This window comes from Furipterus horrens, unplaced genomic scaffold (assembly GCF_987537825.1).
Source record: "Furipterus horrens unplaced genomic scaffold, mFurHor1.1.pri manual_scaffold_11, whole genome shotgun sequence".
Lineage (NCBI taxonomy): Eukaryota > Metazoa > Chordata > Mammalia > Chiroptera > Furipteridae > Furipterus > Furipterus horrens.
Window position 1 is genome coordinate 62,023,519 of NW_028327181.1, and position 15,207 is coordinate 62,038,725.

General features: G+C 41.2%; 1 protein-coding gene across 1 annotated transcript in view; it reads right to left on the reverse strand.

The window, feature by feature from the left end:
* Positions 1 to 11,987: 11,987 nt before the first annotated feature.
* NLK (nemo like kinase) overlaps positions 11,988 to 15,207 on the reverse strand; it is a 125,601-nt gene continuing 122,381 nt past the window's right edge. The window contains exon 11 of the mRNA XM_090290990.1: positions 11,988 to 13,799. Coding sequence (XP_090147116.1) covers positions 13,745 to 13,799 — 55 coding nt within the window. The 3' untranslated portion in view covers positions 11,988 to 13,744. The remainder of the gene's footprint in view (positions 13,800 to 15,207) is intronic.

The window sequence follows — 15,207 nt, forward strand, 5'->3', positions numbered from 1 at the left end:
CCTGGAAGCCTCCCGAAGCATGCATAGGAGACAGCCAGCCTCAACTAAAAAAGAAGCAGAGGGTTATAATAGGAGGTAAAATGGACCGGTATTGGTGATCGGCTGTGGAGAATGAGGGATGCTCAAGGATTCATATATTCATTCAGCAAATATTTATCTTTATATTCTGGACCCAGGCCTACTCTGGGACGAAAATGGATGGGGCTGCCTTTCGCGGACACGAGGGGCACAAAGGAGAAGTGGGTTAAAGAGATCGTAATTTGGTTCTGGCCATGTCGACACAGCAGTCCCTGCAACATCTCTGAGTGGTCTCCGAGGCATCTGGGTGAACATGTCTGGAGATGAAGATTTGTAAGCATTAGCGTTTGGAGTGAGTTGAAGTTCTGAGATCAGAGCCTCTAAGAGAACTTACAGGAGCCCAGCCTCAGGGTTCACTCGAGGAGGGAAATGGGCTACAGGTGGACAAGAGTGTGATGTCACAGAAAGAGGGGGACAGAGGTAGGGTCAGCTGTGTCAGAACAACACTAAATGGTACCCCTGGTGGCCCTGTGAGAGCAGCTGTGGTGTGGTGGAGGCAGGAGCTAGATGACAACAGGGCCAGGAGTAAGGAAGCAGGAAAATGGAGGCACGGAGTGCAGGTACCTGGTTATGAAGGGGAGGGGGAGATGGGGCAGTAGCGGGAGGGAGGTGTGCTGGAAAGAGAGGACTTACTTATTTTCAGATGAGGGAGACTGGAGCTCTTTCACTTGTTTAGATGCTGTTGGAAGTTTCTGGGACATGGGGAGAGGTGGTCCGTACAGGATGAAGAGAGCAGGAAATGTGGCTCCAGGCCTGCAGGGAACCGAAGAGATAGGAAGGGTTAGTTCAGGGGAGCGCGGCACTCCCCGGGGCGGAGGAAGTATTGGCAGCGTGGAGCACCCGGCTGAGGCCGGTGGCCACTGATCTGGAGGTCCCAGTCTCCTAAGCTTTGTGCTTTATCTACTGTGAGATCCGCTTAAAAATGGCTGCTGGACTCACCCAGGTTGGGGTTCAGAAAAATAGTGGTGATTTGGGGGAGTTGAACAAGTGATAGAAGAGATGGAGCAGTTCAAACTGGACAGGGAGTGAGCGACACGAGGCCAAAAGGGCTGGTAGAAAGTGGATGAGGGAATGGATTTGAGAGTGAGGAGGTAGTGCTAGTGTGATGGGAGAAACTGGATGGATGGGCCAGAAGGCGGGGAGATTGTGATAAGGGGGTGCAATGTCTGAGTTCCTGGTGTCAGAAAGAGGTTCTGTCCGTGGGGAGGTGTGATCAGAATGGAGTGAAGGGGAAGGTTTTTGGAGATGAGGGGAAGGGACAGAGAGCCCAGAGTGTGGGACGGATTGACTGCAGAGGCCACCTAGGATGGTGGTGGCAGTCAGGCGGAGAGAAGACCGTGAGCCCATTGCCAAAGTTTTAGGTATATAAGGGGAGTAGCCAGGAGGAAGGTGGGCATGGGCTGATATGTATGACTCAAAGCTCATAGTGGAGGGGAAATGAGTGGATGCGGTCTTGGGGAGCAGGGAGGCTGGTGACCCCACTTCCTGACCCTGAGCTTGTGGAGTGTGAGAAAATGAACAGCCTGCCCGGGAGAGAGCTGTGGGGAAGCCGAGACCTTGAGCAGAGGGAGCCAGCTGTCAGTTGCTGCAGGAGCTGAAGGCTGAGGGTGTGGAGGGGTTTGTTAGCTCCATAGGAGAGGAGTTTGGATTCTGGAGAGGAGGGGGTTACTAGGGAGAACAATCTGCAGGGTGGAAGGAGAATGCAGCAGGAGAGGGCGGTGAAGGTTCCTTTTGGGGCAGTGAGCAGGAATGAAGGTCATGGGTGGGTGTTCTGACATCCCCAGGGTGTCTCAGGGGCAGCCTGGTGCACTCCATACACAGCTGTACTCAGGAGGGACCTGGCAACATAATGTCCCTGCTTGCCTCCGGAATGGCTTTCACTACATGGCAGCACCTTAAAGCTGTGCTTCTTGCTGTAGGGAAGGGGTAAGAGATTTGCCCAGAGAACGTGGTAAATGTACAGCTGTTAATGTGGCTGTTCCTCAAAAAACTTCTCTCTCAGTCAAGTTTGTTATCTGTAGATAAAGATTTTCAAGGCCAGGCACTTTCATTGGAAGGTCCTGCCATCCAAAAAAAAAAAAAATATCTCTGTCCAGCTGCTGTCTTATTTTGAAATTCTTCTAGTGGGGAAAGTGAAGCTCTTAATATCATGAGGTCAGATAAGTGGTGGAAGGCAAATGGCCTTGGAGTGGGGGACATGGTTATTCAGCAGATTCCTCATCCAAGCAAGTGATAAGTGAAAGAATGGGGGAGAAGAGGCAACGCTTAGCACCTTTTGAAAATTATTTAAATTGTGATGAGACAAACACCGCAAGCCCAGCCACACACCCACCCTAGTCCTAGTGCCAGGCTTTCCTCTTTGGCAGCAACTCTACAAAGCTTTTTCCTCTCCTCTTTGCTTTTGTTTCACTTTTCTCTCTTTAAAATGCACCCACCCTTGCTTGCCCTGGCCAGGTAACTCAGTTGGTTAGAGCATTGTCCCCATAACCCGAAGTTGTGAGTTCAATCCCTGGTCAGGGCATAATTCATTGATGTTTCTCTCTCAAAAAATAAAGAAAAAAAAAAGACTTAAAAAAATTCTGTTATTTTATTTTTAGAGCGAGGGGAAGGGAGGGAGAAAGAGAGGGAGAGAAACATCAATGTGTGGTGGGGACCTGGCCCACAACCCAGACATGTGCCCTGATAGGGAATCAAATCAGCAACCCCTTGGTTTGCAGGCCAGCGCTCAATCCACTGAGCCACACCAGCCAGCACTAAAAAGACTTTAAAATGTACATCCTTGTCATCCTTCCACCCCCCAATCCCTTAAAATACTCTAAGGCTCAGTGGAAGGCCACCTCCCTTAATGGTCCTGATTTGGTGGCATTGCTGTCATCTCTGAACCTCTGTCTGGAACAAGTCCAGTCATTGTTAATAAGAACAATTTGTACCACATCAATGTAATCTGGCAGCTAAGGAGAGTGGCCTGGAATGCGCCTGTGTGAACAATGATTGACTTCACTGTACTAGTCAGTGAGGGTGGTAGACGCCACTGAGTGAGCATGTGCACTGTGTGGCCGTCGCATTCAAAGTGACTGAGTAGAGCAACGAGTCTGCATTAAACTTTGCATTAAGATTGAACATTCATCTGTGGAAGCTGTTCAGATGATTCAGAAGGCTGCAGCTATGGGCAGCTGATGATTGGCAGCTTCATCAGGACAACTCATGCATCACATCTTGTGCAGAGTTTTTTTTTGAAACATCAAATCACCCTGCAACTTCTGGCTTTTCCCCCAAACTAAAAGCACTTTTGAATGGGAAGAGATTTCAGACCATTGATGATATTCAAGAAAATACAATGGGGCAGCTGATGGCGATTGCGAGAACTGTGTGAGGTCCCAAGGTGGCTACTTTGAAGGGGACTGAGGCATCATTGTCCTATGTACAGTGTTTCTTGTATCTTCAATAAATGTCTATTTTTTCATATTATATGGCTGGATACCTTCAGGACATACCTCGTATTTACCTGGCACCAATGTGCAAGGTGTACTAGTGGGGAGAGAAGTCTGGAAGCAAGATACAGGAATTTGTATACTAGGATCATGTGTTTCCAGGTTAGCAGCTAAAAAAGAATTGGAGGTATTATGGTCAGGCTTGTTTTTCAGGATAGATGTGTCTCAGATACCTTTGGTGATGGAAATAAAGGAGCCCATTTAATGGAACAGTTAACAGCTCTCACTCAAAAAGTGCCTACTGTAAACTTTTGCAGGGGTTGGCACACTTTTGCTATACATGGCCAGATAATAGATATTTTAGGCTTTGTGGGCCGATCTTTGTCCCAGTGACTCAATGCCATTTGCTGTGTGAATGCAGCTATAGACAATATGTATATGAGGGAACATGACCATGTTCCAATAAAACTTTATTTTCAACGAGAGGCATTAGGTCTGATTTGACCTGTGGTGGTTATAGTTTACCAACCTCTGCTCTAAGGCATTGTTATCTTCATGGTAAAGGCCATGTGACCTTGAGTTTAATTAGTGTGAAAAGAAAGTGAAGTCAAGATGGAGGCGTAGGTCAACACAGCTCACCTCCTCACATAACCAAGGCAAAAATTACAACTAAGCTACAAAAAAACTATCACCCAGAACTGTCAGAAAAATGGAGCTGTATGGAAGTCCAACAACCAAGAACTTAAGTCACATTCATTCAGACAGGTAGGAGCAGATGGGTAGGAGGGGAGGAGATGCGAAGACGTGGAACGGGCTGGTCCCACACCCACGTGTGGTGGATAAAAATCGGGAGGGATATCTCAGGAGCAAGGGATCCCAGCCCCACACCAGGCCCCCAGCCCAGGGTTCCAGCACCAGGAAGATAAGTCCCCATAACTCCTGGCTGTAAAAACAAGTGGGGTTGGGGTGGCAGAAGAAATGGGATTCTCAGGCGTCTCCTTTTAAAGGGCCCACAAGGGACTTAGGACTCACTCCCTCTGGGCTTCAGCACTGGGGCAGCAGCTTGAAGAGCACGAATGGCAAACGGGGAAAGACAGAAGTGTCTGGCATCAGGGCATGTGCCGAGGGACAGCTTCCTCCTGGACAAAACTGCAGAGGCCAGGCAGTGGCCATTCTTCCTTTTCAGAGCCCTCCCCCAACCAGAGCCACAGAGCAGTGGCACCATAGCTGAGACTCCATCAACCTGGTTCACATGGTTGTCCCCGCCCTGGTGATTACCTAAGGCCCCTCCCCATCCAGCTTATGGGTGCGCTTTTCTACATTAGGCCACGCTACCAAGATGGGGGGTCAAAGCAACTCTACCCAATACACAGAATACAGGGAGGCTGCCAAAATGAAAGAATGGAACAAAACTCCAAAAAATGAACTAAACAAAATGGAGAGAAGCATCTATCAGACGGAGAGTTCAAAACACTGGTTATTAGGATGCTCAAGGAACTCACTGGATACTTCAATGGCATAAAAGAGACCCAGGCAGAAATGAAGAACTGGGAAGTGCACCACATTACCTCTGCAACAGTCTTTTCAACCTGAATCTAATCATGAGGAAACTTAGAAAAATCCAAATCTTTGTAGGACATTCTGTATGACAATTGGCTTTGTACCTTCATAAATGCCAAATGCCGTGAAAGAAAAGCCATATTCTCCCACATTAAATAAAGAATGCTAATAAGACATGATAACCAAATGCAAGACCAGATCCTGGCTATGTCCTGAATTTTAAAAAAATGCTATAATTTTTGTCAATTTCATTTTGACAGTTGGGGAAATTTGAATATGCCCTCTATATTAGATAATACAGCAATGGTAAATTTCTTAGGTATGATAATGGAATTATAGTTATGTAGGATGATGTCCTTGTTTTTTGGAGATGTATTAGGGGTAAATTTTTATGTTTTAGCAAAAATTAAAAGTATATATATCTACATATGTAATATATATACATATTTGTATATAGGCTAATAAAGCAAATGTGACAAATGTTTAAAACTGGTGAACCTAGGGGAAGGGCATATGGGTTTTCATTATACTATTTCTTTATACTTTTCAATAGGTTTGACATCTTTTACAATAAAGAGTTTTTGGCCAACCCTAACTGCCCTCAGAAAACAAAAACAAAAAGGTTTTCTTAATAAACATGATCATCATTTAAAAAGAATATAACAGGAAACTTTTCATTATTCCTTTATACCCTCAGGAAAAAACAGATAAGCTTTATATATAATTTTTAGATTACAATATTTTTCAGAGGATATTAAACTTTATTACAAAATCCTAAGGGGACTACATTAAAAAGCTATTACCACTAATCAGAGAATTCAGCCAGGTTGTGGGATAAATGTCAACATACAAAAACCAACTATATTTTTACATATTAGCAATGAACAATCTGGAAATGAAATTAAGAAAACAATTCCATCAAAAATAATTACTTGGGAATAAATTTAAGAAAGAAAGCTCAAGACTTGTACACCAAAAACTACAAAACATTGAAAGAAAGAAGAGATAAATAAATGGAGCGACATCCCATGGTCATGGACCAGAAGATTTAATACTTTTAAAATGGCAACATTCCCAAAATTTATCTACAGAGTCAATGCAATCCCTATCAAAATCTCAGCTGGCCTTTAAAAAAAAAAAAAAAAAGGCTCTAAAATTCATATGGAGATGCAAGGTACTCAGAACCAAAATAATCTTGAAAAAGAACAGCCCTGACTGGTGTGGCTAGGTTGGGCATCCTCCCACAAAGTGAAAGGTCAACAGTTCAATTCTTGATCAGGGCACATGCCTAGTTTGTGGGTTTGTCCCATATGGGAGGCAACTGTTCAATGTTTCTCTCCCTCTCTTTCTCCACCCCTTACCCTCTCTCTAAAATAAATAAATAAATAAATAAATAAATAAATAAAATCTTCGAAAAAAATAAAAGAGAGCAAAGTTTGAGGACTTACACTTCCTGATTTCAAAACTTACGACAAAGCTCCAGTAATCAAGGCAGTGTAGTAAATGGCAGAAAGACAGACATAGATCAGTGGAAGAGAATTCAGAGCCCAGAAATAAACCTTTACAGTTATAACCAATTGATTTTATGTCCTTAAAATGATTTTATTACTTAGAAAAGAGAGACTGAAAATAAATTATCTATTGTGCATCTTTTCATTTCTGGCACAGTACAGCTTTATATATATATTTTAGTTGTGGTAAAATATACATAAGATAAAATGTTCCATGTTAAGTATGCAGCTCAGGGGCATTATGCACATTCACATTGTTGTGCGACCACCACCATCCATTTCCAAAACTTTTTCAACATCTCAGACTGAAACTGAATTCATAAACACTCCCACTTTTAATCTTTTTCACTTTTGTAAGTTATTTTTCAAATTTGCCTGATCTTATCTCAATGACTTATCCTTTGCTTGGCTTTTTGATACCTTTATTTCTCTAATATTTTAAAAGCGCAATCATTTTGTATTCTGCACCCAATACTTCCAGTATGTAAAGTACTTCATTTGCTATCGTCTCTTAGGTAGTTATAGTGGCTTATTTTCTTATGTTCAGTAATTTTTGATTATTGAGTTCATATTTGAGTGGGCTTTACCTCCTGGATGTATGCATCACCCAAAGAGAATGTGTTTGCTTTTGCCAGGCATCCCAGGGCTCTATCAACTGAAGGCCACTTAATCTCTTGGTTCAATATATTTTCTTTTTATTCCCCCATCTACACCTAATGCTTTAACACATTTCCTTGTGGCAGGTAGTTTTTTTTTGACAGCCCTTTCTCTGAAGGTATAGCCCTTTGAATGTCTCATCTATATGTGGGAGACTTTAAGTTTTCATTCTGTATCTTGCCAAGGCATGACTCGTCTCACATGTAGCTGTTACCAGCCAAGGTTCTAACTTGTTTCTTTGAGTCCCCGCTTCTTCTTTTGACCAGTGGAGCGAATAAAGTACCCACATTATAGGGTTGTTGTAAACTCAGTATTTGTGAAGTACGGAAGAGCAGGGCCTGGCATATAGTAATTAGTCAATACACATTAGCTATTAGTGTTAGCTGTCATTTTTACCAACTGGCAAATGACCTTAGGGAGGCAGTGGCTTCAGTGCACTTTGTTTTTGGTCCTTGGAATTCCCTTTTTCTGTAGGCTCAGCTATTTATTGATGTTTGTTATAGTTCATCAAGAATTCCCAGGGTTTAAAAAAAATATCGTATCAGCTATACGCTGGAAATAAAAGTTCAAATATTTTTGCTGTATTTAAAAAGACCTATGAATACCACTGGTAACAAAACTCAGCTTAATCTGATTCTTGAGTTAGATAAAAGCAGGGATATTAATGATTTGATCATTTTATTGGTCTTTATTTGCCATATGTATGATGATATATGTGAAGACTTATTAATTTCTAAGACCCTTTTGGTAAAATAGCTGAAGAACTCTTGAATGACATGAATTTTGGTTAACAGCACAGAATGAAAAAAGTCCATAAATGAGAATATAGACCCATATCTGAATCTTGCAAAAGTGAGGAATTTTCTATACCTAAATGCCTCTTTTTTCCTTCAGTATTTAGTGGGATTGGAAAAAACATTCTTAAAAACATGGTTTGAATACTTGTTTCTTAAGAAAACGTAATAAAATAGAAAATGATCTTAAAAATGTAACACCACACATATGAGCAATAGCTTACCTGGAGTAAAATTGATTAGTTGGTTCTACCTTATTTGTCTTCATGGAGAAAAGTGTGATGACAAAGGATAAATACATGAAGGGGTAATGAATTCAAGTCACTTATTGTTCATCTTCGTAAGTAAAAAAGTGACTCAAGCCCTGACTAGTGTGGCTCGGTGGGCTGGGTGTCGTCCCACAAACTGAAAGGTCACTAGTTCGATTCCTGGTCAGGGCATATGCCTGAGTTGCAGCCAGGTCCCTGGGTGGCAACTGATTCATGTTTCTCTCGCACATTGATGCTTCTCTACCTCTTTCTCCCTCCTTCTCCCTCTCTCTAAAAATAAATTTTTAAAAAAGTGGCTCCAATGAAAAGCATAAGCTCTGTGTCTTCATGGGAAATGACTTTCCACATGTATCAAATGGAAAAGGCAAGATGCAGGGCAGAGTACATATGCTGTCATTCCTATAAAAATATATAAGCTTGATTGTGTAGAGAACCTCTGGAATGATTCACAGAAACTGAAATATGGGAAGCCGGGGTGCTTGGTGGTGACAAATGTAGCTCAGCCCCAGGTTTGGAAAACCACTGGGAGGATGGCGGCACACAGGACCCACTCCACACACCAGTTCTCCCGTGGGGAACCAGGCCTGCATTTCTATAAGAGCTAAAAGCTTGCTTTCTGCTAAAGGACCCCCTCATCCTGGGCTGAGAACAACAGATGTTCAGCATGTAAACTTGAACCAGTTTCTTAGGGCCTATTCTGGGCTGATTTTAAGAACAGGATGTGGCTAGACGAGTTATCCTTATCGTCCATGCATGTGTGACATTCTTTTCTCTGTTACATAAAAGTAATAATCACATAAGGCAATAATTGGCACAATGATTCATAACTTTCTTGGATGTAATCCACCTAAAGAATTAATAAAAGCCTGTTAAGGCAGGAGCAAATGGCACTTTCTCCTCTAGAAAGTGGCCAGTTTTGTCCCCTCTTCTCCACAGGATTCTTGCAGTCCGTGTGCATTTATTCATTTCATCCACAACGCCGTGGACCCCGCTGGTTGGAGGTCCGCGACTCTGAAAGTGGTGTGTGCCTCTCGGGAGAATGATTTCCTTTCCACTGTGCCTTTGTTGTTATACCATGTAACAGTAATATCAACACGCACAAAAAACCCAACCGTTTTTAAAAGGAACTCATAATATTGTCATTACAAGATTTTTCTTCTCAAGGACAAGCATTCTCAAAAACTCAATGGTAAAGCTGTTCATTAAAAAAAACCATGATTGCTGTAGTTAAACACTGGATAAAGATAGTTGGCACTGAGGATGGTAAGCAGTGAAATCAGTGTTGATATCAAAATAAAAGTTAAAATAAACCCATCTTCCTTTACTTAGAGATCTTTGGTATTTTCCCTCAAAGTAGGAGACTGACCACTGGATCAGAGACCTCTGAAGTTGGCTACCTACCATGAATGTAACTTCTTAGTAAGAAGACCCACTTGTTAAAAATGCTCCCAACAGCAACCTGCAAACATAATTGACCAATTCTTTCCAAGTATCTGGGCATTGTTCACTCAGTGATAAAAGTCACTTAAAAGTACAGGGGAAAATATTACCACTTAATGTTTGTTTCTCAAAATATTTTAAACCTGGGAGAGGAAAAACTAGATGTTAATTTCAGTAAGAAACTACATGTTAAAAGTCTCTTCAGTTCAGTGATTTCTAAAATGGAAAACAAGATTCAATAGTATCTAACTCATTAAATGGAAAAAGAATTTCCCTTTATAGTATATCATTAAAAACATTAAGATAAAAGTATATTAAAGAATGGAATGTAAAATGTGAATTTTGGAGTTAAGATGGGTGTGGGGAGGACTCTGATGAAATGGGGGGGATGGTAACGCCCAGGCCCAGGACTGAGGGATAGGAGGCAGATGGGAGGACTAACCAGAGCCGCTCTCTTCCATCTCATATGCCAAGAGAAGAAGCTGGTGCAGCCCACCCTGGCACAGGTCCTAAGCTAATGTGAAGAGAGGGAGCTGTATAGCCTGGGCCAGCTCACCACCCTGGCCCTCTCACCCCCACATGCTCACAACTCCTTTCCCTCCAATAATTCCTCATGAGATGCTAAGGACAGCCCTTGCTGGTTAAGCCTCAAACACTTCGCTAGTCCAGGGAGAGGGATAAAAGGAGCCAGTGGAGAAAAGTGAGAATGATTTAATAAGAATTAAGTTGTGGGGAGAAAACATTAATTTAATTTTTGACATGTCTGAGGTGGATCTGGGGTGCAGCCCAGGCAGGGGGATTACTGAAACTTCTCCAGATGATTCTACTGAGTAGCAAAGTCAAGAACTCTTGGCTTTAGCGTAGGAAGAGAACTGAGGACTGATCCCTAGCCTGGGAGACTGTTGGGGAGAGTTGTGGCCCCCAAAATGGAGAAAACAGTGGTGTCACAGAAGCCAAGGGAAGACCACTTATGGAAGGAGAGGTGGAGAGTCAAAGACTTCAGAGAAGACTAGTCGTCTGTTCACAAACATGATGTCTAGATGTTACTAAAGCACAGTTGCAAACAGCCTCCGAACAGCTACCTTAATTTCAAAATTCCTGCAAAGTGCAGCTGATTAGATCCCTAAACTTAACTGTCTAATACTGATTCCACTGGCTGTAGAGATGCCCCATTTTTGCAATTTTCAACCACTTAAATTAAATAAGGTGCATATTCCTTGGTTACCTGAGCAGGTTCCAGTGGGAACAGGTCATATTTTCTCTTCTCTTTATTTGCGAACAACTTTAGTTTCAGTGTTACATGTGCAAATCATAACGCCTTCCTGTGATGAAAACTAGTTTTCTTATTTAGGCATTGATACAAACAGGGCTTCCTTATAAGTAATTCTTACACTTGGTACGTATTCAAAAGTTTGTTGAGTGAATAAACAAATATGTGTATTGTATTTAGATGAGTTAGAACAGTCAACTAACCCATGTCAGGAAAAGAAAACCCATCTGTTTTGGTAAACCAAGAAAAGATAGGGAGAGGGACAAACCCTCTACAAACCCCAGAGAAATGTGGCTTTACTGAGCCTTAGGAAGGTATTCTGACATCAGGCAGTCTGGTGTCAGGTTTTAATTACACCACCAACTTGGGACTTCTTCCTAGGCTGGGAGCACCTTTGGGTGCCAGGGACAGGAGGCAGACAGGAAGAGGGAGGGGAGCAAGTCCCCTCAGCAGTCTGCTTCATTTAGAGCAGTCCCTTTTTATTTACAATATTGGAGTTTGATTTCACATGAAAATAGGATTCTTTGCTTTAAAAAGTTTTGAAAAAAATGTCTTTGATATCAGTTAAGTTTTCAATATGTTTTTGGCAAGCTCAGTCTTCTGGAAGATTTTGATGTCTTTTTTTTTTTTTAAAGAACTTATCCATTTATTTAGAGAGAGGGGGAGGTAGGGTGGAAGAGGGAGAGAAACATCGATCAGTTGCCACTCACACAGGCCCCAACCAGGGACCAGATCCACAACTCGGGCAGGTGCTCAAGCCAGGAATCGAACGGGCAACCTTTTGCCTCATGGGAGGGCGCCCAAGCAACTGAGCCATGCTGGCCAGGGCTCATAGAAGATTTTTAAAAAGCATATCTAATTTCCTCAAAGATATAAGTGGAATTCTAAATAGGAAATGTCTCAAAACTTTGCAAATTCAGTATAGGTAAGCTGTACTGAAAACAAAAACGAGAAACTGAAATAAAACAGATGACACATCTTTTTCAATGTCACATTTAATGTTTTCACCACTGTACTTCAAATCTACATTGTACAAAGGGACCAGTTAAGTGTGCCACGGTAACCGACCAACCTCTGAGATTGTACCTTTCACACCAGTGTCTTCTTGGGCTCTTTTGATACTAAATATGTTTCTCATTCAAGTGAATTGAAATGCTTCAGATGAATTGATTCTCAGGAGCCTCATAAAAAAAACAAAGATATTGCACCATCTTTGTTTAGTAATTCAATGTTTGTTTCTTTCACAGCAAATAATTACTTCATTGAAGTTAAAACTTCCAAACATAACTTATTAATAGTCTTCAAATTCAGCTCAGATCACTCAAGATGAAAATACTCTGCTAAATACAGATAACTTACAATAACTTTAACAGTTAATTGTCCATAACACACACCAGGGTTTTTTCCTAGACCAATTTTAAGACGATCCATTAGTATTCCTTGTACAGGTGAAAAACGATCTTCAATTTTCTTGTCTTTTTATTTTTAATATAAAAGTTGGAAGGGACATTCAAGTTTCAAGTCTCCACATTGAACTTAAAAAAAAATAGTCATCATTAGCATGTGGAGGTAAACAAGCCAAGTTGTATAACTCCAGGAGGTAGAGGCCTTCAATTTGTATTCATATATACATATGCACAGAAGAATTCAGTGTTCCAACAGAAAAAAGAATTTGTCAAAAAGTAATAAGTTATTTACTACTGTGACATTTCAAGACTCCCACAGCTTTGCCTAAGGACACAAACACATTTGACATAATTCCCTATGTGCCTTTTTTGTGGCTTTAAAATTTTTTAAAATTTGTTTTGTCTTTTATTTATTTATTTTTATTGTCCAGTGCAGGAAAAGTCTCACAAAATTTCACAGACCTAAAATGTGCAAGCTAGTTCTCTCTCTATACAGCAATGTTGGGATTCTTTTGAAATTAGCCCAGAAATGAATTATTTACACACATGAAAGATGCATGCTTGGGGGTTCTTTTATGTAAGAAAGAGCAGAAAAACTTCTAATAAAAATAGATTAAATATATATATATATATTTATACCGGGTAAGGAAAACAAAAGTTTAGTCTCTCCTAGTCACAAACTCATTCTCTCTACCCACAACATTGGATTTTAGACAGCACACATCACCGTCACGGCTCTAATGAGAAGCTAATTATAGGGCTTGATCATTAGGTGGCATGCCCCTCCCCCCCAGGTGCAGCCACGATCAGCTTACGTGGCTCCATGATTGGTCGCAGGCAAGGTTTCTAGATTCTTTCCGTTTAGAAAACCCATAATTTTCAGGAATGGCTCAAATATCAAAATGTATGACTGTCTTGTGTGTGTGTGTGTGTGTGTGTGTGTGTGTATGTGTGAACAATCTCACTTCATTAAAAAAAAAAAAAAAAAAAAAAAAAGAAAGAAAAACAAAACAAAAAGACAAAACCCCAAACTCCCAAATTTGGTTCAATTCTCTTTTGTTCTGAGGTGAGCCATAATAGCTGCACTAAATTCATAAAACATGTGCAACTCTGGGTAAAATATTTTTCTTCTAAAAGCACAACCACTTTACAAGATTAAAAGTCTAGTAACATTTCTAAATATTATTCATATCATACAAGTAGTGGTTGTTAATTTAAAACTTCATTAGTAAAATTACAGTACAAGCATGATTAACTTCCAGAATTGCAAATCCCAGACTCCAGTGGAAAGCTACATTACATCTTCAGTAGTACATTATCTTCCACCGTCACTCCCACACCAGAGGAGATGGGGGCATCTCAGATGGCTGAGCAACAGTGGAACTAGAAAAAAACGGAGACATGGTGAAAACACTGGTAACACCGCAAAGGGCAAAGGGCAACTCACAGCTGCTTGTTCTGTTTTCCTCTCTTCCTTTAAAAAAATTGTAAAGTCCAGTTGTGGACTTTTATTTCTGTTTTGTTTAACTTCTCTGAAGTTGCATTTGTTCCAAATTGTTTAAGGATCTGTAGTTTCAGTGAGGCAACATGGTACAGTGGCTAATAAATACATGGCCTTGAAAACAGCATGTCACTGACTAGCTGTGTGACAGAGCGAACACCCTGTCTTTCCTCTTCTGGAAAGGGATAATGCTATTGTGATGAATATATGAGATAATGTATGGAAAGTGCTTCCCACAGTGCCTATTTCATAACAGAAAGTAAATGGCTGTTATTATAATCAATCATAAAAATAATCCTGAAGGATACAGAATTATCTTTTAGTCTCTCAAAATAGTGACTTTAAGTGAGGACCTGTTTTGAATGAGCCTCGTAAGCTCTTTATCAAGTATTAATTGAGTAGTAATGGATAATCATTTAGCATTTGTTATCCACATATTTGTTCTATCAGTTATTTCACATGTCTGTCTAATGTTGCCATCTAGATTATAAACATGAGTGGGTGTTACCACTTTGCTCCCCTGGGGCCCAGAATAATGAGTAACTTGCACCTGGAAAGGTATTAAAACACCTGATTGACTGGGTCACTGACTCTTAGGGGAAAAAATTAAAACAAAGTAATTTTAAACTACAGAGAAGTAAAAATGCAACTTAATTTCTTATTTTTACTGACATAGTCATAGAATAAATGAAAGTCACTCTGATTTAAAAATCCAAATTCACCCTTCTTTGTCCTGCTTTGTGAAACTGGAGCCAGACCCTGTTCCCATTTCTCCTTTGCCACCTGGCTTGCTGTTGTTAGCCTTTGTCGACAGAGGGCGCTGGAAAGGCAAAGGCGAGGCCATCGCATTAGGAAGCCGCTGCCCTTCCTGGATTTGGCGTGCCTTTTTTTTTTTTTTTTTAAACGTGGAAGTCCCAGCTTTGGTGTACCCACACATTCTGACAAATTTCTCTGCAACCCAGCAGGCCCCTTTGATGGACGGGTTCTGTCCCCACTTTTGGAAAGTTGCTTCACCACCCTCATGGGGTGTGTCTCTGTGGCAGCCGTTCCACCCCCAAAGAGGTCCTTGGGTAGAAGGGCCTCCTGTAAGTTATTAATGTCTTCCTCGTTCATTCTCTTTCCTTAGTTAATGCTTCTTGATATTAAATTTTACTGGGTGTGGTCTCTTTCTAATGACTGGACCTGGACTGATACAAGGAGTCGGAAAAAGACTGAGAAGGAAAGGACAAAGGGAAGGAGGCTTGCTAGGTTCCAGAGTAGGCTCGTAGCTCCTGAACCAGTAAGCCTCCT